This window comes from Perognathus longimembris, chromosome 20 (assembly GCF_023159225.1).
Source record: "Perognathus longimembris pacificus isolate PPM17 chromosome 20, ASM2315922v1, whole genome shotgun sequence".
NCBI lineage: Eukaryota > Metazoa > Chordata > Mammalia > Rodentia > Heteromyidae > Perognathus > Perognathus longimembris.
In genome coordinates, this window is record NC_063180.1 from 43,090,604 (window position 1) to 43,118,197 (window position 27,594).

At 55.1% G+C, this 27,594-nt stretch overlaps 1 protein-coding gene across 1 annotated transcript in view; it reads left to right on the plus strand.

Annotated features, from left to right (window-relative positions):
• Positions 1–27,594, plus strand: part of Thsd4 (thrombospondin type 1 domain containing 4) — a 252,433-nt gene that overhangs the window by 30,088 nt on the left and 194,751 nt on the right. The window contains exon 5 of the mRNA XM_048369064.1: positions 1,460–1,562. Coding sequence (XP_048225021.1) covers positions 1,460–1,562 — 103 coding nt within the window. The remainder of the gene's footprint in view (positions 1–1,459; positions 1,563–27,594) is intronic.

Genomic DNA, 27,594 nt, shown 5'->3' on the forward strand with positions numbered 1-27,594 from the left:
GCCTTCCGTGGCCCTGGCATTATTCTTCACCCATCCCTGTACTCATGATACTTCAACTTTTCCCTAACAGACAATGGATATATTGACATTTGCTCATCCTTCCTCCCTCCCTTCCTGTGCCCCAGCTTGTTGCCCCCCACAAACAAATTTCTGCTTCTTAGTATTCATTTTGTTAAACCACTCATTAGTTGTTCAGAGGCGTTACTGTTGGACTCTTTCCCTAAGAGTACCATAGTTTTAGTCAGTTGGTGTGTATATGCATAGAGTCTTGTTGATGTTACCCTGAATATTTGTATTTTACACCTAGCTTCCACATGAGAAAAAAACATGCACCATATTATCTCTCAGCCTGACTCAATTTTTTTTTCTTCTTTGCCAGCCCTAGAGCTTGAACTCAGGGCTTTAGCACTGTCCCTGGCTTCTTTTTGCTCAAGGCTAGCACTCCACCACTTGAGCCTTTTCTGTATACGTGGTGCTGAGGAATCGAACCCAGGGCTTCATGTATACGAGGCGAGCACTCTTGCCACTAGGCCATATCCCCAGCCCCAGCCAGACTTAATTCTAAGTTCATCCATTTCCTTACAAATGACATATTATTCTTTCCAAGTACAATTCTATTGTATATGAAAGCACCAGGCCCAGAAAATCACATGGACACCAAGACATGTACAGCCAAGTAAGCAAGCTGATAGGCTAGCTCTCTTGAGATAGAGTAGCAGCCTGCCGTGGACGTGATTCTGTGTTGGAGGAAGGAAGGGCCTAGTTCCCAGAGGCAAGCCTGGGAACTGCCCCCTGCCCCCAGGGCTCCAGCCAGCCCATTTCCAATCACAGCCTACAGGCCAGCCCCCTGCCTATAATCCCAGTGAATCCGGAGGCTGAGATGTGAGGATCACGGTTCCAAGTCAGCACGGCTAGAAAAGTCCAAGCGACTCTTATCTCCAGCGAACCCACGAAAATCTGTAAGTGGGGCTGTGGCTTACGTACGAGAGCACCAACCTTGAGCCATAAAGCTAAAGGACAGTGCCCAGGCCCTGAGTTCAAGCCCCCATACTGGCATCAAAAGGAAGAACTATGGTGTACAAAAATTAACCCGCCAGCTTGTTAATCATCCAGTGATAATAATCATTTAAGTTACTAATGAGTTAATAATCCTACAGGGAGTTTTCAGAGGCCATGGTTTATTTATTTATTTATTTATTTTTTGGCCAGTCCTGGGCTTGAACTCAGGGCCTGAGCACCGTCCCTGGCTTCTTCTTGCTCAAGGCTAGCACTCTGCCACTTGAGCCACAGTGCCACTTCTGTCTATGTGGTGCTGGGGAATTGAACCCAGGGCCTCATGTATACGAGGCAAGCACTCTTGCCACTAGGCCACATTCCCAGCCCTGGAGGCCATGGCTTAGGTGGAGAAGCTGGCATTAGAGACCGGGGCACTAATGGCATCTTTTGCCCCCCGCCTTAGGAGTGCCCCGCCAACAGCCGGAACATCCGGGAGGTGCAGTGCGCGTCCTACAACAACAAGCCGTTCCTGGGCAGGTTCTACGAGTGGGAGCCGTTCGCGGAAGGTAAGGGGGACCCGGCCTCGTCGGGGGACGTCCTGGCCGTGCCGCCTCCCCTGTGGCCTGCCGGTTGGTTCTCGCGTGCGTGCTGGGCACCCTTGGAGGGGCGAGTCTGACCCCTGTGGGGAGCAGACCTCCGGGGTCACCTGCGGTCAGCCGCATTGCTCAGACCACGCGGCTGACCCGGTCGGCGGGGCCTGCGGCGCGGAGCAAGGCTGGCTGGGCCGGAGCCGCAGGGTGGAGCGGAGCGCGTGTGCGGGGCCAGGCCACCCTGGCCTCTCCGTCGTCTGTAAAGCTGGCCGTTGGTGCCTTGGGGCTCGGGATCTAGAGCCTTCTGCCACAGGCTAGCGCTCGCCGGTGGGGGCTTGGGGGCAGTGGCTCTGTCATGTTGTCTGACCTGCGTGCTCCTATGTGGTGCTGAGTGGTGGGCAAGAGTTATTTGGGATGAGCTCAGGGAGCACTCAGTCTGGGAGCACTGGCTGCTTCCTCCCCCCCGGGCAGCCGGGGCTGCAGGGTGGTTCTGCTCTGCCTGGCAGAGACACCCCCCCCCCGCCCGTCAGAGACCTCCACGGCTTTCGCCACCACAGTCCGCATGTCACAAACCCTCTTGCCTTTTCTCTCCTCCCGCATCTGTGTTTGACTTCAAGCAGAAGACCCAGGAGGGGTTCACTGCTCGGACGTGTGACTTCCTTTCCTTTCTTGAGAAATTCAAAAGCGATGTTAGAGAGAATGGTTCGATTGTGAGTTTCCGCCTGGGTGGGTGGCAGGCAGGGGCTGCTCAGGACGCTGGGATCTGAGAATCACAAATCACAGGTTCAAAGCCAGCCCGGGCAGGAAAGCCCATGAGCCTCTTCATCTCCAATAACCACCACCAACAACAACAAAACGGGGAGTGGAGCTGTGGCTCAAGTGGCAGAGCACTAGCCTGGAGCAACGAAGCTCAGAGACAGCACCCAAGCCCAGAGTTCAAGCCCCAGGATGACACACACACAGAACTCTCTCTCTCTCTGTATATATTTTAACAGTTAATTCTTTTAAAAGAATAAATCACCCAGTATACAAATTCATATTTCATAACGCTATTTGAATTCATATTACACAATGCTGTTTACTGGTGGGTACGTCAAATATCTTGGCTGTAAGTGACAGAAACTTAAACTACGCATGTTTGAAAAAGGGATTTTGTTGGCCAGATACCAAGCAACCCAGAAGGTGGCCAGGATTCTGATTTGGGTACAATCCATTTAAGTGCCAGCATTGGGGCCTGCTTGCATCTGTCCCTCCCTCCCTCCCTCCCTCCCTCCCTCCCTCCCTCTCTCTCTCTGCTTTTTCTGGGGCTTGGACTTAGGGTCTGGGTGCTGACCCTAAGGTTTCTATTTTTTAGGTCTTGCTCTCAGAGCTAGCATTCTACCATGAGCCGCGGCTCCACGTCCTGATTTTTGCTGGTTAATTGGAGATAAGAGATTCACAGGCCTTCCTGCTCTGTCTGGCTTCAAACCATGGTCCTCAGATCCCAGCCTCCTGTGTAGCTAAGATTACAGGCGTGAGCCACCGGCGCCTGGCAGGACCTGTCTTTCTGTCTGGCTCTCCCAACTTCTTTCTCAGGTTGGCGAGAGGGTGGTAGTGAGGGAAACTTTCCTTTCACATGCTTTGGGCTGACTCTGGTTCTTAAAAAGAGAACATTAACGGGGCTGGGGATATGGCCTAGTGGCAGAGTGCTCGTCTCCTATACATGTGGCCCTGGGTTCAATTCCCCAGCACCACATATACAGAAAACGGCCAGAAGGGGCGCTGTGGCTCAAGTGGCAGAGTGCTAGCCTTGAGCAAAAAGAAGCCAGGGAAGGTGCTCAGGCCCTGAGTCCAAGGCCCAGGACTGGCCAAAAAAAAAAAAAAAGAACAATTAAATTCTCAACTTCCACTCCCTGCGGCTGTGACTTTCTTTCGGGAACTAAGTCTTTGCAGACCTAGTGAAGACGTGAGAGAAGACGAGGTTGAAACCAGGTGAGCCGTCGTCCCAGCTCCTCTGGGGGTAGAGATGGGAAGCTCACCCACTTCCAGGCCAGCCTGGGTCAAGAGCGAGCGGCTCCATCTCAGCCAGTGAGCTGCGCCTGATGGCGCGCTTCCGTGATCCCGGCTACAAGGCAGACATGGGTGGGGGGGGGGGGGGGCAGTGGTCTGAGGCCAGCGGGGCACCGGTGAGACCTTAGGGAAAATGAAAAGAAGGCTGCGGGTGAGGTGCAGCTCGTCCATGACCTGCCTAGCAAACACCTTCAAACTCAGGTCCCGCTCGAATAATCGAAGAAGAGGTTGGCGGCGGAGGGTGGGCCCGAGCCTGCTAGGAATGTTGTCTTAAGAAAAATGACAGGAGAAGAGACGGGAGGGCGACCATGGAGCCACACCCACCCCACCCCCCCCCACCCCCCCGCCCCGCAGCACCTCCCCCCTGCAGGCCCCTGGGATTGCGGGAGAACAAATCCCCGTTGCTGACGAGCTCCTGGGGGTTTTGTGACCGCCCTCCAGGCCTGGGGACCGGCTTCAACCTCTGGCCTTGTGTGGATCAAATTCCCATCCTGGACTTACCATGTGGGCCCCCCCCCCCCCCCCCCCCCCGTGATCCGTTTGATCAGCCAGGCAGGGGCGTAGGCCTGCCCCTCCCCGCACGGAGAGGGAGGTTGGGGGTCGGCTGCAGATCCTTCTGCAGAAGTGGTGTTTCTACAAAAGGAAAAGAAAACGCATAGCTGCCTCCTGTTATGCGCTGCTAGAATATTCAACAGGCTTCCCGTATTTGCTAACAGTGATCTTTCTGAGGTGCCTGGGGTTGCAGGAGCAGGGGTTTACGTTTACTTTGTTTCAACAGTTGTCTTTTGCTGCTCAGATTGTTTTCTTGACTTTCTTCTTCTTCTGCTGCTGCTCAAGTGCGTCCCCAGGCCGGGCCGCTGCCGTGGGCGTTGTCCATCCACCCATCTGTCCGTCTGCCTGGGGGGTTGTTTGTGCTTTGCAGCTGGAGTTTGCACGGGGCTCCCGGCTTTGTTTGGATGTGTGCTGCTATTCGCTTGTGTCTGCCCCGGGGAACAGCTGCGCGGGCTCAGGCCGGTGCCACGCGCTCCGATGCACACGGTCGTGTCCGCGGATGGCTCTCCTTAAGCCTCCTTACACTTCCTGTCCTCGGAGTAGCCCCTGGGGATGTTCCTGCGGTCATCTCCAGGCTGGAGGGGCTTGGGGTGTCATTTCCCAGTCCTGTCTCACCCCAAAACTGGCTTGGACAGGGATCCTGTGGCTGAGAACGGGTTGGTTTCGTGGGAAGAGTCTTCATGTGGAGTCCAACACTGGGGAGGATTGTGCAATGCCCCCCCGCCGCCACCCCCCCCCCCCCGTGAGTCCTGGGGATCTGTTACAGGAACTGTTTCCTCCTACATCCACAGCGCTGAGGACTTTTAATTTAGAAATTAGGCATCGCTGTTAACAAAATATATATTAACAAGAAAAGTAACAGTAATAGGATAGAATTGTGACCGTGTACTATGGTTCTCTGCCATAGAAGCTGTGACTGTGCTCTCTCTCTCTCTCTCTCTCTCTCACACACACACACGCACACACACACACACACACGCACACACACACATATCTCTTGTAGACCTCAGAAACCTTGGCCTGTGGTTTTTTGCTTCCCTTTGTTTTTTCCATCCCTGCATTGGAGGACTTTGGCTCTTTGTCCCTGAGGAGAGAGCCGCTTGCGGCCAGCCCCTCTTTGAGGAGGCCCCCCTTCGGGATGAGCGATCGCGTCCTTGGGCCGTTGGGGAGCCGCGAGGCAGCGAAACGCCACCAGGAAGCTGGGGCCGTTGCGGGTCTGAGCCTGGGAGAGTCCCTGGCAGGGAGGCCTGTCCCCATGGCCCCCAGCTTCCGCGGCACCAGCCCTCAGCTTGGTCAACAGAGGTAGAAGTCTTGGAGAATGTGCTGGCCTTTGTCGCAGCCCATCTACATGTGTCATACGGGGGTTTCCACGGCCGTGTTTCCATAATGCCCGCAGTGCACCGAGGGCGAATTCACCCCTGCCGGCCGCCATATTCCCATCCCTCTCCCCGTTCATTGGCTTTCACCAAGCTACACTGGGATTGGGTGACAGGCAGATGGTAGAGATCGATGGACAGATGATAGAGATAGATTGCTAGATAGGTGACAGCTAAGAATGACTGATTGATAATCTCTTCCTTCAATCCTCTTCACCTCTCTTTGTCCCGCCCCCATTTATCTCCTTAGATATTCCCTGTTTTACGTTCATGTCCCATTTCTGCAACTGTTAGCTCCCTCCTCATAAGTTGACGTCTATGCACCCCCACAAATGAGCGAAGACAGCTTGTCTCACTCAACATGACGATCTCCACATCCGTCCATTTTCCTGCAGATGACCTAATTTTATTGCTTTATGGCTGAGTAATATTCCATATATATATATTCCATTATGGAATTATTCCATATATATTCCATAATACTCCGTAAATGGAATTATTCTATACATGGAATCTTCTGTATATGGAATACGATGCATAATATTCATATATAACTATATGTATAATAAGTATAATTTATGTATGAATATTATATAATATATATGTGTGTGAATGACTGGTTTAGAACCTTAGGACTTTGCTGAACCAAGTTTGACTACTGCACGGCCATCGTCATTTATTTATTTATTTTTTGTAAGTCACAGAACCAGTTTGGGTTCTTTGAGTACAAAAGGATCTTACTGGAAGGCGACCCAGGCTCTCAGAAAGCCAACAGGACACATGGAGAAGCCAGCCCGGTGAAGAGCCAACGCTGCAGGTGCCGGGGACACCCAGGTGCCCAGAGATACGTGCCACTTGTGTGCGTGGCTGCCGCAAAGGAAAGTCACCCCCCACCCCCACCCCCGAGTGGCAGCTGACTGCATCCCGCAGAAGAGATTCCTAAAGGAGGGGAGTGCCGGGAGGTCAGCTGTGGAATCGGGGGTTGAACTTAGTACCTCTGGGTCACATGACAGGGTCCCCTCGCTGAGAGACCAGGGCTGGGCCGTACCCCTGTTCTTTCTCCACTCCCCCCTCCCCCCTCCCCCTCTCCGCCTCCTTCTCCCACGTGGTGGGGCTCAGTCAGCGATGCCCCTGCTTGCGCCAACACTTTTCCTTCTCTGTTTGGAAAGAAAGCTGATGCGGAGTGGAACCGGCGGTTGTGACACACCTAAGTCTTTTCACCGAGAAATTTAGGATATGGGACAGGAAAGATGGAGGGAGGAAATGGCCCCCAGCGCTAGGCCGGGTCTGAAAGGTGTAAACAATTCTTGTAAAAGCAGCTTCTTTCCTGGCATTTGAAGCAGTGTCATTCAACGTAATTAGTAAAGACAAGCCTCGGGGTGGATTTCAACATCTACTAAGCAGATTAGTCTAGTAGGTGTAATCTGAAGGATTTGAAACCAAGCGTAGCACTTAATTCCCTTGCAAAGCATTCACGGACGAGACCCAGGGCCGCTGTTTCTCTTTCCGGCGAGCCCAGCTCTCTGCAGAGACTGCCTGGCACAGTCCTGGAGGGGGGGCTGCTCTAGGTGGGTGGTCGGACGTCGTAGCCCTGGGCACACCCATTCCACAGATGGGGAAACCGAGTCTGCAGGGGTCCGAGGGTCTTCCCAGGTCACAGAACGAAGCTGCCTAGCCGACACCCACCTTTAGCCTCAGGGGCCTTGGCTGACTCGCTTCCTTTAAGAACAAACAAATAGGTTTCTACATGAAGGGAGTACGGAGATGTTTGGGGGGGACATCCTGGGCCCCCATCTTAATCTCCTGGAGCAGTTTTTCAGCCCTCTGCACGGAGGCCGTCGGGTCAAGAGCTGGTAGGGCCTTGTGGAAGGAGTGGCTGCGTTTTGCACAGGTGTTCAGAAACCTGTATCTTAGCCAACACTCAGAAGCTTTTGTTGTTTGTTGTTGTTGTTGTTTTTGCTCGCCAGTACGGGGACACTGTCCCTGAGCTTTTTCCACTCGCAGCTGCACTTGTGGCATTTTGCTAGGTAATTGGAGATAAGAGTCTCAGGGACTTTTCTATCTCCGCTGGTTTTGAACCTTGGTCTTCACATCTCAGCCTCCTGAGTAAGCTAGGATTACAGGTGTGAGCCACCAGTGTCTTACACACGCACACACACACACACACACACGTATGCATAGATATATTCATCCCAAACCCTGTTTCCATCGGCCTGGGAAAGTTTCTCCACTGACTTCCCATGAGTTGGAACGCGCTGTTTGTTTATCGCGTTGGCTGCCTGCCTTGGCATCCAGGACACGAGGCCTAAGGAGCAGGTTTTCATCGCCCCTGCCAGCTCTTGCCGGGCATGACTGCGGTGTGTGTCGGGATCGCGGCACGTGGTGGGAGGGTTGACTGATGACGTCTTTGATGTGTGTGTTGGGATCGTGGTGTGTGGTCGTGGTGGGGTGGACTGGTGATGTCTGGCAGGGGCGCATAAAGGAGTGTTGCACGTGTACGCCGCTTCTGCCTCTTACAGTTGCTCCGATCGTGGTTACCAGGGAGCGATTAACCCTGCTAACGGCCTGACATCTCGAGATCAACCTAGGTCCTTCGTTGGACAGGGATGAGGTCCTAAGTGTTCACATTGCTTTAGGCCTCACCCTGAGTGCCTGCCTTTAGCTTCCGGTTCTTAAACTACGGTAGTGGAGTGGGGGAGGGGGGTGGCAGGTCAATCTGATGAGCACGTGGCATTGGGCATGGTCGGGCACGTGTTCACATTGAAGATGCAAATAAAAGTCAAACCGCTAATTCTTCAGGAGAAGACCCAAAAGGCAGGAGACCCAGAGATGGTCGGGGCCGCCCTTGGTTTTCCACCCTTTGGGTGACCTTTCAATGAGGGTCTGTTTCCTGGGACTGGGTACCTAGAGGTGGAAGAGCTAAGTCAAGGTCCGGCTGAAAGCCTGGACAGTCTCCGGCGTCCACTTTCCCTTCTGCTCTTATCCTACCTACGGGAATGTCTGGTGCGTGCCTGGTGTGTACCCGGTGCTCTGCCTCTTACCCCAGCGGCGTGCGGCCCTTGCCCGTCATCAGTACGGAGCCGCACATGATGTCCTGAGCCCTCTGAGCCGCAAACCCGGGCTTCCTGAGACCCGTGTCGCCCACGCGCTTAGTAACCGAGTCTTCCTGAGAATCTGTGTTTCTCTACGATTACTAGTTACGATTTCCCCCGTGTGTGTGTGTGTGTGTGTGTGTGTGTGGTGTGTGTGTGTGTGTGCGTGCACGCGCTGGTACCGGAGCTTGAACTCATCGCCTGGGCACTGGCGCTTAGCCGTTTTTGTTCAGGGCTGGCACTCTTCCACTTGATCCACAGCGCTACTTCTGGCCTTATGGTAATGAATTGGAGAGAACAGTTTTACAGGCCTTTCCTGCCCAGGCTGGCTTTGAACTGCGATCCTCAGATCTCAGTCTCCTGAGTAGCTAGGATGACAGACGTGAGCCACGTCTGCCCCGGTTCCTTTGGAGCGTTGACACGAGGCCAGGCTAGGGACCGTAGGAGTTTCCATGGGGCCCATCGGGAGAGACCGAACTGGCCGGGGGAGGGGGAGGGGGGAGGAGGAGGGGGAGGGGGGAGGGGGAGGGGGAGGGGGAGGGGGGAGGGGGAGGGGGAGGGGGAGGGGGGAGATGGCAAGGGCCCCGAGAGTCAGGGAATGGCAAACGCCAGGCAGACCCGCCTTGTTAAAACTTAATGAGCCGGAAACCAACAACAGAGCTGCGGCAAGGAGCCGTCGGCTCACTGGCGGAGTCCCCAGCCCTTGGATCTCCAGGTATGTATATGGCTTTGAGATGCTATCGACTGACTGGAAGCCCGGGCTCATCCCAGCCGACGGCTCCCACGTCCCGTCACGCCGTGGCAGATGTCGAGGTTCCGTGGGGCGGTCCATTGAGAACGGGTCCGATGGACGCAGCACGGGGCCCTGGGCTTGGAGTGCCGGGTGAATGCAGGCCTGCCTGTCAGGAGAAAGACAGAGGGCTGGAGGAGCAGATCCTAACGCCCACCCCCCCGCCCCCGCCCCCCCCATCCTTGCACCGGCGAGCCGAGCCCTGGAGAAAGGAACGCCCGTCAGATTCCACCGCGCTTAAGGTTAGGCAACCGCCCCTCCCGCACGCGCGTTGGGCCCGGCCAGCGGCCACGTAGGTATGGGCGGCTGCGCACGCGTGCAGGGGCCCATCAGCCTGTGATGCAGCCCGGCCCCCCCCCCCCCAAGGCTGTGGTGTTCTGAGCCAGCCCTGGAGGTCGTGTAGTGTTAGCAGCCGGCTGGCCCACCCATGGGGACCAAGGGCACCTTTTAGAAGCCTGGGGCGTGCTCTTAGGACCCAGGAGATGGGTCGTGGCTCTCCCACGGGGGGGGCCTGGTGACATCGCTAGGTGGGCAGCGTAGGGTGCTCCCATCCACCTGGGCTCCCCGGGCCTCTGGGCTTCCTGAGCCCTCCAGCACCCCGCCTCCTGGGAGCGGAGCACGCCCCTCCCCTCCTTAGAACCGGGGGGGGGGCGGGGGGGGAGGCTGCTGCCACCCGTGGGCGTCCATTCGGGAAGCCCCCTGGACAAGATCCCGGACCAGAGGTCACCTGGGGGTGGGGGCTGGGCTGGGGAGCCGGGGGGCAGGGGCCCGGCGTCGTGACACCCCAGCTCCTCTCCCCTGTGGAGGTTTCCGGGGGGAGGCTGTGCGGGCAAACATCCGAATCGCAGGAGTGGCACCCCGCCTCCGGGAGCGAGCGAGCGAGCCAGGCCACGCGCGCGCGGCGGAGGCGGGCATTCCGGGCGGAGGGCGGTGGGGTGGCGGCCGGGGCGGGCCGTGTGCGGGGTCGGGGGGAGCGTGGCTCCAGAGTCTAGAGGGCCTCGAGCGGAGCCTGCGGAAATTGGGCTTCGTGTTTACGGGGTAACTCGATCCCGGCCGAGCGTCGGGAAAGCGAATCTGGCCGGCGGAAGGCCGCCCGCCCGCCCGGCCTCTCCGGAGTCCACCCACCGCGAGTGGCCGTGGCCGGCAGCGGGGTGGCTCTCGTGGGGGCTCAGGCGCGGGGGTCCCCGTGGAACCTTCCTTTCCTGGCCACATCGCGCGTCTTCCCCGCGTTGTTTCTCTCTTCCGTTTTCCTTGGTTTCCTGGGTCGCCTCCCTCCCTCCCTCCCTCCCTCCCCTCCCTCCCTCCTTCCCTTCCCGTCGTCCACTCTCTGCCTTAGTTTGGGGGTGCTGAGCACCAGGAGGCCTCGGCAAGAAGGCCCGGGGCTCCCTTCCGGGAGGCCGCCCGGGGAAGCCAAGTGCGACTTCCAATCGAGCCCCGACGGGGCAGGAAGGGGGGGGGCTGGGTCACATGGTCAGAGTGTCTACCCCAACTCCCTGCACCGGCCATGGCCCCAAGGCTGCAGGCACCGGAGGGAGCTCCTGGGTGAGCAGGAACCCCAGGACGCCCGCGGGCTCTGTGGATGAGTCCCGTGGCCCCGTCCACGCCGACTCAGTAAACCTCTGCAGACCCGAGGCGGCGGTGGATTCCCGACCCCCCCTCCCCCCGCAGTTGGCTTCTCCACGGGCTCCCCACCGTACTCTGGCTGAGGTAGGAACTTGAAGGGGCCGCGTTTCAAGGTCACAGGGTCACCCAGTGTCTCCGAGCCTGGCTGCCTGTTGTCCGCCCCTCCTCTGCATGGGGCTCTGTAGACTAAGTGGAAAATGGCCTCGCGTCCGTGATCCAGCGAGAATCAAGTTCGCGGCCCGTGAGGAGAAACCCCAAGCTCGGCTGATGTGTTGGTTGCATGGCCGGCTTGGGACAGGAAACACAGACGCCTCTCCGTGGAAATGTGATTCCAGAGAAATCTGGGAGCCTCTAGAAGCAGGGTATTGGGTTGGTTGGTTTTTTTTTTTGTATTTGTGAATCTGGGAATTTGAGAAGGTTCCGGGTGTATGCCTCTGGAATGTCAGACACCGGCTATAAATCCAAATTTACAAAACAGATAAATTATTGAATGACTATTTTGAATGCAGGGCCGTTTCCCCCCTTTTTATTAAATACTTACTGCCTGCTTGCCCTGGAGAAGTCCGTCCGTCAACAGAGCTTGATTTGTAGGAAGTCCGCATAGCTTGTATTTTGGTTTTTTTTTTTTTTTTTTGGACATCCCTGGGGCTTGTACTCAGGGCCTGGGCACTGTCCCTGGCTTCTTTTTGCTCAAGGCTAGCACTCTGCCACTTGAGCCACAGTGCCACTTCTGGCTGTTTTCTATCTATGTGTGCTGCTGGGGAATCGAACCCAGGGCTTCATGTGTACGAGGTGAGCACTCTTGCCACTAGGCCACATTCCCAGCCCAAGCTTGTAGTTTGGAAAAAAATTTTTTTTGATTTATATTACCTTTCTAAAAACTCAACTTGCATTTGTGGAAGGGACTTGCTCAGTTGTTACGTGCGTGCTGTGTGCACACACCTGTGCGCAGTCCTGGGGCTTGAACTCGTGGCCGGGGCACTGTCACTGAGCTTGTTCACTCAAGGCCGGCGCTCTGCACTCTACCACGTGAGCCTCAGCTCCGCTTGTAGTTTTTTGGTGGTTGAAAATAAGGGTCTGTGGGGTTTTTCTGTCCTGGGTAACTGCGAACCACGGTCCTCGGGTCTCAGCCTCCTGAGTGGCTAGGATGACAGGCGCGAGCTGCCGGTGCCCAGTGACCCTCGTTTCTTGAGACAAGATGGCGCTGTGTAGCGCAGGTTGGTCTTGAACTTGCTGCCTTCTTGTCCCTGCCTCCCAGGTGCTGAGGTTACAGGCATGAGCCAGCCTGACCCGCTTGGTTTTTAGATTATTTTGAATCCTATTTGAAGGTATAATCTTCCACATTTTTTGGGGGGGGGGGATCATTTGTACTTTAAACTTCCAATCTCCCCCAAAGAGATCCACATTCTTATGGGTAGGGTCAATTCCTATTGGGAGAGTATAGGATACGACTTAACGTCAGAGTCCCAAATAAATTAATTCTAAAAACTGAACAGCTGGAAAATATCCCAGAGAAAACGAAGCAGCCCGAAAGGAAAAGAAGCTCGCCGAAGCAATCTGTGAGTAGCGGAACACGGCGGGGTCGTGGCTTGTATTTACGAAAGGAAATGGAAGAAAGTTCATCATTTTACTGAATACTTGAGTTAATATTTAGGAAAACTACCCTAGCATCCAAGAAAAACTGAAAATAAGCTGCTTATTATTCTGCAGTGTTCTTATAAAAACCTACAGATCAAGACTTCTCCTCATTGCTCTCTCTCGGTAATAGGCATGATGGGGTAACAGAAACGGTCAGGTTATATACACGGACCTTTTACGTTTCAGATGTTTTATTTTATTTTATTTTTTGGTCACTTGTGGGTTGAACTCTGGGCCTGCGCACTATCCCTCGGCTTTTTTTTTTTTTTTTTCAGCTCAAGGCTAGCACTCTCCCACTTTGAGTCCCAGTTCCACTTCCAGATTTCTGGTGGCTTGTTGGAGATGACTCTCGTGAACTTTGCAGTCCAGGCTGGCTTTGAACCATCATACTCAGAGCTCAGCCTCCTGAATAGCTAGGGATACAGGCGTGAGCCACTAGTGCCCTGGCAAATTTAAATGTTTTTGTATCTCAAGCAATTCCAGAAAAAAAAACAAAAAACACAAAACAATCGAATATCATGTGATGCAAATAAAATAGGAATATATGCTTAGAAGAACACCCTTATGTAGAAAGCTTAAAATCAGACAAAAGACTTTGTGTGTGTTTGAGTGCGTGTGCACGCGTGTACGCACACATGCACGTGTGGGTGCCGGGACTAGGGCTTGAACTCAGGGCCTTGTGGTCTTGCTTCGCTTTGTACGCTCCAGGCTGGTGTTCGGCCACTTTGAGGAGGCAGATAGAATGTGTTGAAAATCATCTCGAGATCTGACTAAACCCCTGACGCCGGGCGCCAGGGCCGAGTCACCCCACCGCAGACACGCTGTGCAAAGGCGATCATGACCCAGGGGGAGCGTCTGAGCCTGCCATCTTGACCCCTTTCGACGGGAAGACACCGGGGACAACCGCCGGGAGTTCCCGGCTTGGAACCCAAGTCTGTTTGGCTTGGCAGGTCCCCAGGGCCGTTCTCGCTGAAGACCTGGGAAGCGAAAACAGGGGCCAGCACCCGGAAACCACCCTACAGATGATCGGATGCGCTCCCTCTGTTTCCAAGGCCTGGTAGACCCCGGAGGGACAGAGAGGCAAAATATGGACCCGATTTCCCTCGCCGTCTCCCTCTTCTGTAGGACCCAGCCAGCAGGAAGCCAGGCCGTGACCTATGACAGGGTAAACAGAGGCAGAGAATTATTGGGAAAGGCAGACGGAGAGCAGCCGGCCTCAGGATGGCAGCTTAACTGCGAGGCTCCCTTCCAGGCGCCCTGAAGCCATTTTTTTTCTGTCAAGTTCACCATCTGTCTTAGGGAAAGGGATTTGCACACACTTAAAAGGGCACCGTGCATGCATTATAGTTACTCTCTTCTTTCCCTTTGCTTGTTCCTCTTGGTTTCAGAGTGTTTCACTCGGTGGTCCCAACTGGCATCCAGTCCAAAGTGCTGGGATTACAGGTGTGTGCCCGACACACCCAGCCGAAAACTCGTCTGAATAGCACGTCTGCTGCCAGTTCTTGGTCTGGTTCTGGATTCGAGTTTTCCTCAAAGAAATGCCAGGACCTTTTAGGGATTCCCGGCATTGAGAATTTTTACATAAAGAAATCACCTTCATGCCAGGTGCTGTAGCTCACGCCTGTCATCCTAGCTACTCAGAAGGCTGAGAGCTGAGGACTGAGGTCCAAATCCAGCCTGGGTAGGAAAGTCTGTGAGACTCTCATCTCCAATTAGCCGGCAAAAAGCTGGAAATGGAGCTGTGATTCAAGTGGTAGAGCACCAACCTTGAGCAAAATGCTAAGGGGCAGCGCACAGGTCCTGAGTTTAAACCCTAGTACTGGCATGAATGAAAGAAAGAAAAGGAGGAAGGAGGGAAGAACAAGGAAGGAAGGCAGTTCTGTTGGACGAGTCCCCAGCGAGCACAGGTCGTACGTGTTTACACTTACTCACTTTGCAGTCCTGGGGATTGAACCCGGGGCCTTCATGCGTGCCAGGCAAGCATCATGTACAATGCCACCAGTACTCGCTGGAGCCCGGCATTACCAGGACGAAGCTAATTCCCTTCCTTCCAGACTTGGATGACCCGGAAGGAGATATCAGTCATTGGCCGGCACCAAGTTTAAGGAGTACGTTGATGTAAATATCCGTAGAGACGAGTTACCTTTGCGTGGTGCTTAGAGCCCGTTAAAGCGCTTAACTCCACACAGAGCTGGCTGCTGCGTACCAATAAACCGCCTTGCTGCTGTGTGCTGCGGGTGGTAAGTTCGAGTCCACGGCCAGCGCCTGTCAGAGCCTCGCTCGGCTGTCTAATTGTGTAATTTATCTGTCTTGAAAAATCTGGTTTTCCTTTCTCTCTCTCCTTTCTTAAATTAGCTTCTATTCATGAACACATGCATATGATTTAAAAAAAGTCCAATAGTTCTTAAAGGCATATAATGAAAACCAGAATTCCCTGAATTCTGTCTCCCTCCCCCTGGCCCTCCTCCCCCCCCCACCCTCCCCCTCCACCCCAAGGCAGCTGTCCTCCACTTCCGAGCTGGTCCTCCGGACGCAGGCCGCGTGGGTTACCCGGTTCCGATGTTCCTTTTGGGCTTCTAGCGAGGTGACCGTTTCCAGTGTCCTCCCATTAGCTGGGGCCTCCTCCCAAGCCCCCTTCCCCTCTCGCCCCCCGGTCCTGCGTCCTCACCGGGAGCAGCCACGGGGACACCCTTGCGCCTGTGAAAATAACAGGCCCTGGGATTTCTTTCATGTGAGGTCACATTTCTTCCGAAATAATTCACTATAGCTGCACTGGTCAAGGTGCTCCGCGGACACGGAACCAACAGCCGGGGTGTGTGTGTGTGTGTGTGTGTGTGTGTGTGTGTGTGTGTGTGTGTGTGTGTGAAGGAGATGAATTGTCAGATGTTGGCTCTCGTGAGGGCGGGAGCTGCAGGGTCCCCCGGTCTGCAGTTGCGCACCTGGGAGACCCAGGAGGCTCCTAGCATCCTCCCGGCCCCAGTACGAAGACCCGAGGACCAGGAAAGCTCACGGTTCGGGCCTGGACGCCTGCAGTCCCCGGATCCAGGCAGAGCTGGTGTGTAAGTTCGAGTGCAAAGGCAGGAAACGATCAGTAGCGCAATCTACCCCGTGCACACCGGGGAAGGGCATCCCCTTGACTCAGTCTACTTATTCCAGAAACATCTTCAAGGACACACCGGGAGCCGGGTGCTGGTGACTCCCTTCTGTCATCCCAGGAGGCTGAGATCTGAGGATCACAGTTCAAAGCCAGCCCAGGCAGGAACGTCTGAGACTCTTGTCTCACACAACAACAAAACCCACCGGAAAACCAGAAGTGCGCTGTGGCTCAGAGTGGCAGGGTGCTAGCCTTGAGCAAAAAGAGCTCAGGGGCAGCGCCCAGGCCCTGAGTTCAAGCCCCACACAACTGACCAGAAAACAAAACAAAACAAACAAAAGATGCCCCGGGAAGAAGGCTTCACCAATTATCCAGGCGCCCTGTCGCCCAGCTCAGGGGAAAACAGAATGAACCGTGATGATGTATTTGCGACCTCTGCCAGTGTTCCCAAGTGCTTGAGTGCAGACTAGACCTACCGTGGACACGGTGCTTGCTCCTGAAGACCTGCCCTGCGTCCCTTGGCCTCTATGTCATCCTGGGATCGTCTGCTTGTTTGCTCCTTTACCCGCCCCCCTGCTTGGGCGACGCGCGTCCTCTAGCCGGCTGCTCTGGCTGACAGTGACGTTCGTTTTAGAGAGCAGTGTTGGAGCCGGTCTCCAGCCTGTGGGTTCGGTAGGCATTTCGGGACTCGGTGGCTGCTGGTTTTCACCTCTGGCTTCCGGGGTTCCTCTGGAGAAATGGCGTCGCGGCCTTCGGATCCGGGTTGCTCTGGGTGCAGCTGGAGTCTTGCCTCTTGATGCTCCGCGGGTTCTGCCCAAGGTCTTCATACCCTCGTTCTGAGCACGCGTCCAGGCAGGCCTTTCAACAGGACTTTTTTTTTCTTCTTCTTTTTATTTGTTTATTAATTGAACACAAATTTTTTTTACAAGGGTGTTGTGCAAAAAGGGTACAGTTACATAGTAGGGCAGTGTGTACATTTCTTGTGATAGCTTATGTCCTGTTTTTCTATCCCTTCTCTAGGTCAGGTAGACATATATACAATATACAATGTATCAAGAACATATACAGTATTCACAGACTTGGTCTCTACTGTCTCTCCGTCTCCCTTTGTTAACAGTCATATATCAGGGAGATCATGCCCCTTTGTTTTCTGTGTTCTAGGCTTGTCTCGCTCAACATTATTTGTTCAAGTTCTGACCATTTCCCTGCGAATAACAGTATTTCACCATTCCTAATCGCTATGTAGTATTCCATTGTGTATAGGTACCATATTTTTTGGATCCATTCCACCTGTGGCGGGGCATCTGGGTTGTTTCCATATTTGGCTATTGTGAATTGTGCCACGATAAACATGGAAGAGCAAATGTCTTTTGATATCTTGGGGCCTGCTGTTCAGGATAGATGCCTAGGAGTGGTATGGCTGGGTCATAGGGTAGGTCTATATTGAGCTTTTTGAGAAACCTCCATACTGTTCTCCAAAGTGGTTGTACTAATTTGCACTCCCACCAACAATGGAGAAGGGTTCCTCTTTCCCCGCACCCCCTCCAGCATTTGTTGTTTCCTGAGTTCAGAGTATAGCCATTCTACCTAGGGTGAGGTGGTATCTCAGGGTTTCAACAGGACTTTTCAAGCTAGCAATGTATCAGGGATCATCTCTTTGACCACGTCCCCGCTCTCTATTTCTTTCCCTGTTTGTTATTTCTGGAACTCAAATTTCCTTATCTTTTTTCTCCTTCCATATCGTCTCTCCTTCCCAGTGTATGACTTTGGGCTCGATCTTCCAGGGAATTTGACTGTCTTCTAGACTTTTCCTCTTCGACTCCTTGTCTTGTAGCACTGGAGACTGAACGTGAAGGGCCTTGCACACTCTAGCGGGCAAACATTCTACCGCTTGAGCCACAACTCCAGTCTGTGGGTTCGCAAAAAAAAATAAAAGTTGGCAGGTCCGGCCTTGAACTCGTAATCTTCCCACCTCTCTCTCCCGAGTGGCCAGGATTACAGGTGGGTACTGCCATGCCCCACCGAACGCTTCATTTTTACGTACTCCACAAACCACTCCTTGTTTCTGGCTTACTTCTTCAGTGTGGCCTCCAGTGCTTGTCTCTAAGTGCATCGTCTCGAAGACTGGATTAAGGATTTTTTTTTTTTTTGCCAGTCCTGGGCCGTGGGCTCAGGGCCTGAGCACTGTCCCCTGGCTTCTTCCCGCTCAAGGCTAGCACTCTGCCACTTGAGCCACAGCGCCGCTTCTGGCTGTTTTCTGTATATGTGGTGCTGGGGAATCGAACCTAGGGCCTCGTGTATCCGAGGCAGGCACTCTTGCCGCTAGGCTATATCCCCAGCCCTAAGGATTTTTTTTTTTGAAGTTGTTTTTACTTGCCTTTTTCTCCACCTGCAAAATACGGTTTTCCCCCCTGTTTACCTCGACTCTGCGTTTCGTGTCAGAGGCACGTCTCTCCACCTTCCGCGAGTATCCAGGCCTGGACGACGAGATGCCAGGGGCCAGATGGAAAGTTCTACGTGCCTGGGGTGGGGGAGCTGGCTGGGGAGCGCCTCTCGCAGAGAACAGATTCGGAGCTGTTCTTGCTGCTGGAAAAAAAAAAAAGTCTTCTGACACCGTGGACCTTGTCCAGAGCAGAGTTCTCTGATCTCCTGCCTGGGGAGGTGGACGATGGCTGCCGTCCCGTCCCTCGAGTCCTCGCCCACCTCGCTCCTCCGTGCTTCCTGCATCTGCAGCGCCCTCCCCCCCCCCCCCCCCCCCCCCCCGTCGCTCGGAGCCGAGGGTCAGGGCACAGTGATGGGTCTAGCCGCCCTGCAGTCCTGCTTTCAGGACTTTCCATCCTTCGTGCTCTGCCTGTGTCCCCAAGAGTGCCCAGGCCTTCCATCTGGGTACACAGCCTTCCTTCCTAACGTCATCCTCACGCGTGCAGACCCTCTGCTCGGAGGATTCTAGAAGGAAGAGAAGCGGATGGAGGTGCTTAGCCAGAAGGGGAAGCCTGAGCCTCTCTCCCTGCGGGCCTACGCAAGGAACCGTCACTGACCCACGGCCGTTCCGGGGCCGGCCAGCGAGGCCACCGTGGGGGGACATTTGCGGTACATGTGCCGCCATGTGTTTGCCATTCCTTGCTTTCAGTGTCTTTTCTCCTCTTTGTCTGCCTGCCTTCCTTTCCTTTCCCCCCCCTCCCTCCCTCCTTCCTTTCTTCCCTCCCTTCCTTCCTTCCTTTTGGTGGTTGAGGGGCTTGATCCTCCAGGTGTGGGCGCTGTCCCTGAACTCTTCAGCTCAAGGCTGACGCTCTACCACGTTGAGCCACAGCGCCACTTCTGGTTTTCTGGTGGTTCCTTGGAGATAAGAGTCTCATGGACTTCCCTGCCCAGGCTGGCTTTGAACTGCAATCCTCAGATCTCAGCCGCCCGAGTAGCTAGGATTATAGGCATGAGCCATTGGTATTTCTCTAGTCCTTTTCCCATCTATCTTCTACGTGTGTGTTCTTTACTGCTGCTTTAAAAAAAAAATCACATTTTTAAGCTAGTGACTCACATCTGTAACCCTAGCTGCTCAGGAGGCTGAGATCTGAGGATCATGGGTTTCCAAGCCAGCCCTGGCAGGACTTTCTGTGAACTCTTATCTCTCGTTTATTGCCCAAGAGGCCTAGAGAGGTGGATCTGTGGCTCCAGTGGTAGAGCCCCGGCCTTTAGCACGCGCGCTCGGGGCAAGGGCCCTGTGTCCTACCGCCAGAGCGATACCAACGGTCCGTCCACGCTTTCCCCAAGCCTTTGATAGACGCCTCCCGGCACAGCAATCTTCTTCCTTCTGCGCCCCCCCCCACCCCCCCCAACGATGCCCAAACGTTCCTCTTGAACCGGAGACAGATATCTTTCCCTCGGCGGTCATTTGCTGCCGAGATTCGTTGCCGGATGTGTGACCCGCCTGGTCCCATCCAGAGTGCGGTGATCGGTGGCTGCTTGGGAGGCTGTTATTAATATATATATATATTATATATATATATATAATATATATATATTATTCTCTGTGGCTTTCAAATCTGGAAAAGGAAAAAGAGCACAGTCCTGTCGGTGCCTTCTAAGGTTATGAGTCGGGGTCGCTTGGGCCTCGCCAGGGCTTGGGAGCAGGTTGGACGGTTGGGAGGCGTCAGGGCCGGGGCCGTCGCCTGCAGATAACCAGATTGAGCTGGACATCCGTGGTCTCACCTCAGGCAGGAAGGAAATCATCTAGAATCATCTCCGCGCCCCGGCTTACTCAGTGTCTTCCTCCCCGGGGCTCGGCCCTGGTGCTGGCGTGCCAAGCGACCCTGCCGCGTGCGCGCAGAGGAACGCGGTGACGCGGCGGCCGGCCCGGGGGTCACGGCGGAACCCCAGGACCGCGGGCTCGGAGCCTCCCGCCCCTCCCACCCCTCCACCGGCCCCCCTCCACTGCTTCCGGAGCCCCCTTCCTGGAGCATTCAGGCAAACAGGCCAGTTTCCTGCCAGGTGGGGTGGGGTGGGGGGGTAAGTGGAGGGGGGCTGACTCGGCATAGCGCCGGCTCTGTGCGCCCCCCCCCACCCCCACCCCGTGAGTCAGTGTTCCCAGGGTCAGACATGTGTGTTGGAATTCAGTGGCCCCCCATCTGCTGGGGCCATGGACGGCTCTTCTTTCTCCTGCTCTACCGTCGCCCCATTCTGAACGCTTTACTCAGGTGCTTACGCTGTGGGGAGGAGGGCGGGGGGGGGTCTGTCGCATCTGTGGTAATTCCTCATTGCTCATGAATGCCCCCCCCCCCCAATTCTGTAGGCAGTCAATGCGATCCGTCCACTGGTTTTTCTGGCTCAGTAGTATTCCGCTGTAGAGACTGAGGGCGCGGGCCGGCCGTTCGTTAGCCCGCTGGCGGGCTTAGGGCCCAGTGCGCGGCGCGGCTGAGAATGCCCACGCCCGAGGTCGGCGAGGACGTGCTGTGAGCGCTTCTCCCGGGTGCTTACTGAGAAACGGAAAGCCTGATTCGGGCCGGAACTGCCGTCACGTCTTTTTCAAGGAAATATCCCAATTGTTTCCCTCCCCCCCCCCACCCCCAGATGACTGTATCCCCTGGGAAGCCATCTCTGGGACGCCATCTCTCTCTGGGACCCGGCCGGCTGGCAGAGGTCTGGAGTGGGGTCCAGATGGGGGGCCTGCATGGTGACAAGCCCCCCAAGGGGAGCCAGGGCGGGGGGGGGGAGGCAGTTAGTGGCTGGAGTTCCTACGTGGTGACTCGGAGCCTTCTCAGGACCATTGCCTCCTTCGTTCTCACCTCTCGGGGCGAGACGCGAATCCCCCAACCCTTTCCTTGGTGTCCACCTGGGGTCAGAGGCGCAGCCGCCCCGAGCTGGCCTTCCCAACGTCCCTGAGCTCCGTGCGGCTCCTGCCCCACGCTGCCCGCAGCACCCAGAGGCCCGGAGAGCACCCAGAGGCCCTGGAGAGCACCCAGAGGCCGGAGAGCACCCAGAGGCCCGGCTCTCTCTGTCCTCTGGCTTCATCGTCATAAGGATTGATCATGGGATTTTATACGCTGTCACCTGGTAAAAAGTGCCATCAAACCAAGGGTTCGGTTCTCAGTGCAACTGGAAGCTTCCGGCTCCCCGAAGCCCTGGCCCTGGAGCTGCTTGCAGTGGCTGAAGGGGTGGCTTTTCTTCAGGGCCCTTTGGACACCAGAACTAATGGCGCATTGCCAGTGACGTCATGGCGAGTGTAGGGGCGGAGCCAGGCTGCCTGGAAAACCGTCACTGGAAGGGAGCCTGGCGCGGCTTCCTTGGGCGTGGTTTCCGAGCTGAAGTCTGAGCCTTCGAGTCTCTTCGAGTTCACCTTCCAGTGTGGTGTGAGGCAGGGATCGTCGTCCTTATTGGGCATGGAGGGGCATGGTCAGCAAGCGGTCCCTGCTCCGTTGCTGAAGACAGTGTTCTTTCTCTTTGAATGGTCATGGTGCCTTCGGCATAAACCAAAGGATTCATTGGACTCTCAATGCTTCTTCTTCTTCTTTTTTTTTTTTTTTTTTTTGGCCAGTCCTGGCCTTGGACTCAGGGCCTGAGCACTGTCCCCTGGCTTCTTCCCGCTCAAGGCTAGCACTCTACCACTGAGCCACAGCGCCGCTTCTGGCCGTTTTCTGTATGTTTTTCTGTATATGTGGTGCTGGGGAATCGAACCTAGGGCCTCGTGTATCCGAGGCAAGGCACTCTTGCCACTAGGCCATATCCCCAGCCCTTCTGTTTTTTTTTTAATCCAGTCCTGGGGCTTGAACTCAGGGCTGGATGCTGTTCCTGAGTCTCTCAGTGCTCAAGGCTGGCGCTCTACCCCGCGTGAGCCTCAGCGCCACTTCTGCCTTTTTCTGAGTAGTTTATTGGCGACGAGAGTTTACACGGGCTTTCCTCCTGGCCTGGCTTGAAACCGTGATCCTCAGCTCTCAGCCTCCTGAGTAGGAGGACAGGCATGAGCCCCTGCCACCCGCTGGACTCTGAGTTCTACTCCCCGGGTCTACATATCCAGCCTTGGGATAATACTGCAGTTTCTCCAATACTAGTGCTTTCGCGAAGTATAACCTCGAAGTCTGAGGGATCCGCCTTTGTTCTTCCCGTGTAAGCCAGACACACACACACACACACACACAACACACACACACACACACACACACACACACACACACACGCTCTAGTGCTCAAAGCACAGGGTGTTTGCTCTGGGCCCTGGCTTTCAGGCACGTCTGGTCTCAGAGCCGCCGACGCCGCCCGATTCCATCCACCCTTGTGGGTTTTCAACCTGATGAGGCTCCATGTCTTCCCCACCCCTTCCCCCAGGGCCCTCTCCCCAGTCTGGAGTTTTATTCTCATCTCTCTCCAGTGCTGGGGCCCGGCCAGTGGGGCGGGCCTGGGGGGGGGGGTGTCCGGAGCTCCACCTCCTCCCATCTGCCCTCGGGGCCTGTGCTGCCCCGGCCTGGCCCTTCTGGTGGGTGTGGGGTGGGGGGGAGGGAGGGATGCGATGGACGATGGACGTTGGCATTGGGTGTCAGTGTCCTGGTCCCCTTCCTTCCTTCGAGGCTGGTTCAGTTCCGCTCTCCCTCGGTGACCTTTGGGCGCCTTTCCAGGGAGCTTGCTGGCTTCTCGGTTTTCTCTGGCCGCAAATGAGCGGAACACTACCAGGAGCGCGCGTGGCGGCCTGCTCAGGTGGCCGGGCCTCAGGGGCCGGAATTCCCTACCCCCCCCCCCCCCCACCGTGCCTCTGCACTGTATCCCTCGCTTGACCTTTGACCTCCCCTCCCTCCGCACCTGCCCCGAGCCCTGCCAGCTCCATCCCGCCCTGGCCTTCCGGGGCCTTCCGGACTTCTCTGATGTGAGCCTCGAGTGCTTTGAGCCGCCGAGCTGGAACCCGAGACCCCAGGAAGACGACGAGTCCGCAGGGGGTGGGAGAGGAAGACTGTTTATGGAGCTGTTCTAAATGTTTTTACCATATTTTGAGGTTTGCGAACTTGGGTCATCTTGTGCTGTTTATTTGCAGAGTTCTCGGTTGCTTGGCAGAGTCGGCCCTGGGCTGTGCATGCTCTGTATTCTTTGAATATTTGTTCTGTGGGGGTGGGTGGGAGGGGGGGTCCCCTGGGGGCAGTGGCTCCCCCGGGGCTTCCGGACACTGTGGGCTCCACAGAACCCCCCCCCACGAGGATTTTGATGGACACACACACAGCATGGGGACCTCCAGAAGCCCCCTGGGAGGAGGAGAAGGCCAGCAGTTTGCAAAGCCCTCCTTGGAAGGAAGTGGGAAACATCATGATTTTTTCCCCTCTTTTCTCTCTTGAGTTAGGTTTTCCTCACTGGCAGGGGCTTCCTGAGCCACACAGGACTGGCAGGGTACCGGGATCTTTGTTGTCCTGGGGGCTCTGGGCTGAATTCACCGAAGCTTCTCCCACCCTGACCCCCCCAAATCCTTCAGCGCATAGGAAGGCAGGTTTGAACTTCCATGCACATCGGTGCACCCCTCCTACAATTACCCATGAAGGTAGAAGAATGAGGATCAAAACGGACAGTGAGCTGGCACCCGAGGCTCACGCCCATCGTCCTGGCTACTCAGGAGGCTGAGATCTGAGGCTCGCAGTCCAGTGAGAAGCTGAAGTGGAACTGTGGCTCAAGTGGTAGAGCGCCAGCCTTGAGCAAAAGATTGGTAAGGAACAGTGCCCAGGCCATGAGTTCAAGCCCCAGTACAAAATAGCACAAAATAGCACAAAATGGCACAAAATAGCAACAACAACAACAACAAAACCTGATAAGAAAAATTCTAGAGGCTTTAACACGTTCTTTTTGATTTGGTTTGTCTAGTTTAAACTCTGTGTATAATTTCTGGCAAGAAAGCAGTCTACGAGAACTCGATTAAGTTTCAAACGAAGACATTACAAGCAAAATAATAAGCTAAATGTGCTGGCACATTCCAGAGCACATCAAAGCGCCTTTGGTAAACAGCACCCGACTCCCGGCTCCTGAAATCACAGCCGCGCATCTCTCTGTGCTCAGAGGGTCTTCTTCATCACCCGGAGCATCTGTTCTGTGACTTTCTAGGGCCCAAAAGTTGCTGAAGGGAAAGGGAACTCTGCGTAGAGCTTGAAATAGGCTGGGCTTTTGGTGCAGGACGAAGATCATTCCCCCCCCCCCCCACCCCAAGTGCCTATACTGTTTCTTTTATTCAAGATGAAAGTGAGAGGCATTGTTTGTTTATAAGGAGAGATAGGAACTAAATGCCAAGAGAGGAAAAAAATGTATATCAAGCTAGGTATTGGTGGCTCACAACTGTCCTTCTAGCAACTTGGGAAGCTGAGATCTGAGGACGGCGGCTCAAAGCCAGCCCAGACGGGACTCCAGGGAGCCAGCAAACAGCTGGAAGGGGAGCTGTGGCTCAAGCGGGAGAGCGCCAGTCTTGACCGGAGAAAAGCTAAGGGACAGCGCGCAGGCCCTGAGGTCAGGCCCCCGCCCTGGCACGGGAAAGAAAACCCAATGCAATGCAAAGGCCTGCTTGCCCTCTCGGTATGTGACCTCCGGAGTGGACGTGACCTCCGGAGTGGACGTGACCTCCGGAGTGGACGTGACCTCCGGAGTGGACGTGACCTCCGGAGTGGACGTGACCTCCGGAGTGGACGGCGAGGGGAGGCCAGGGGCCAGGCGGGACGTGAAGGCTCATGCATGAATCATCCCACGCGGCCAGTCGTGTGGTTGCCAAGTAAGTATCCCTCCTGAACGGATCCAGATGCCGTCACGAACGTGTTTCCAATAGAAAGAAGATTCCCCCCTCCTTGGCGGGGGCCGTGACTGCGTCACCACGCACGTGGGTGCTTGTTTGAACATTCTTCTTCCTACGTGGCCCGCGCTCTGATACGTGGTCCTCTGACCTCTCTCCTGGTGGATGAGACGCCCCCCACGCCCCGAGAGCCCACGGGGGGAGGGCAGCCGCACGATCAGGCGCCTGCTGACCTGCTGATCTTCTTGACCCACGCAGCGAAGGGCAAATTCCAGCCCATGCCGGTCCCCGCCGGTGCCCCAGAGAACGTTCTCCAATCGTCCAGGACCCCCTGCCGTCTCCTGTGGAGACACACCCCAGGGTTTTGATGTGGCCCAGGAACTTCCAGGAGGAAGGCGTGAGGCCAGCCCGGGGCAGGAAAGTCTGTGCGAGTCTTATCCCATAAAATGAAATGAAACGCTGGGCGTGGAGGGAGGTGTGGCTCAAGCGGTAGAGCGCCGGCCTTGAGCCACAAAGCTAAGGGACAGCTTCCAGGCTCTGCGTTCAAGCTCCGGGACTGGTACCCTCCTCCCTAAAAAAAAAATAAATAAATAGCAAAGGGAAGAAAGTTTAGGGAGTCCGGGGAAATCGGGGACGGGATTCCAGGGCTCCGAGGGTCCGGAGTTGACCTTGGCGTTCAGGGCGTGTGAGGGGTCACCCGGTTTGGACCTCCCACCCGTCCTACCCTAAAGCAGGCACAGTCGCTTGCCACGGGCCACGAGACCTTGCCTAATTCCAGAACATTACCAACCTCCCTCCCCCTGCCCTCCCATCTACTTCCTCCTGTGAATTTTCCTATTCTGGAAGCATCCTTCAGATAGAATCACATAATAATAGCTGACCATCTCCACCAGCCATTCACTTCCCATTTCCCAAGTTGTTTCATGTATCAACTCCTGGGCTGTTTTAACTGCCAAATACTATTCCATCCTAGAGAAAGTGGTCTCGGGAGTGGTTCTGGACATTTGGGGTCTGTTTATTTTATTTTAGGCAATAGTGCTGCTCTGGACACTCCCATACAGATTTCTGTGTGTTTTCAGTTTTCTTTTTTTCTTTTTTTTTTTTTTTGCCAGTCCTCGGCCTTGGACTCAGGGCCTGAGCACTGTCCCTGGCTTCTTCCCCGCTCAAGGCTAGCACTCTGCCACCTGAGCCACAGCGCCGCTTCTGGCCGTTTTCTGTATATGTGGTGCTGGGGAATCGAACCTAGGGCCTCGTGTATCCGAGGCAGGCACTCTTGCCACTAGGCTATATCCCCAGCCCCTCAGTTTTCTTAAGTATATTCTAGAAGTGGATTATTGACTCGTGGGAACTATTTTTAACCTTTTTTTTTTTGGAGCGGGGGACGGGGGGAGGACTTTCCAGGGAAGACACATCGTTTTATATTCCCAGCAGCATTGCACGGGGGCTGCCATCTCTCCTCTTCCTTGGCGGCGTTTGTTATGCTCTGTCTTCTCATTTTAGCCGTCCCAGTAAGGAGTAAAGAAGTATCTCATCGTGGTTTGGCTTTATTTTGCCCGAGTGGCTCACGATGGAAGAGCATCTTTATCAATCTGCTTACTGACCGTTGGTATGTCTCCGTGGGGAAAATACTCACCCTGACCCTTTTCCCCATTTAATAACTGGGTTGTTTGACTTTCTTAGTAAGCTGTAATGGTTCTGTATACATTGTGGTGACTAATCAGATACATGCCTTGCAAGGATTGGCTCCACGCCGGGGTTCTCTTTGCCTTCTTGGTGTGATGTCTTTCAAAACGCCAGCGTTTTAATGTCGATGGATTTCCATTCATCTACACGCTCCTTTTTACCTATCTGTGTCTGATGTCCTAATTAAGAAACTACTGCCGCCAGGCTCCGGTGGCTCCCTCCTGTCGTCTACCTAACTCAGGGAGCTGAGATCTGAGGATCTCAGTTCAAAGCCAAGCCAAGCGGGAAAGTTCGCGAGACTCTTACTTCCAGCCCACCAGCAGGAAAACAAAACCAGAAGTAGAAGTGCGCGGCTCAAGTGGTAGCGCGCCAGCCTTGGGCGAAAAAAGCCAAGTGCGAGCTCAGACCCTGACTTCAAGCCTCAGTACCGGCACAGGAAACAAATCGACCCAACAGGGCATCACCCTAGGACCTGAAGACCGACCCATTTCCTTGTATGACTTTTATAGTTACTGCGTTTACACCTTCTGGGTCTTTGATCCGTCTTGAATCAATATTTGCCAGTTGTGCTAGGAAGTATTCAGACTGCACTTGTTTGCTTACAGGCGCCCAGGTCCCGGGATGGCTGGCGGCAGGGACTTCCACCGATTGAGCTCTCTTGGCACCGTTGGGAGCCGTGTGCGTGCGTTTGTTTCTGAAGGAGCGGGAAGCCATGGCAGGGGGGTGTGGCCAACATTGAGAACACAGTGAGCCAGACCAGCCCCAGTGCCCGCCGGCGCTGCCCGGCGCTCTCCAGTCCTGTGCTTCCAAAGATGGTTCCCCACCTAGTGCCTTGTCTGGGCTGCACAAGTCTGCCCTCCCTCCACCCCTGGAAGT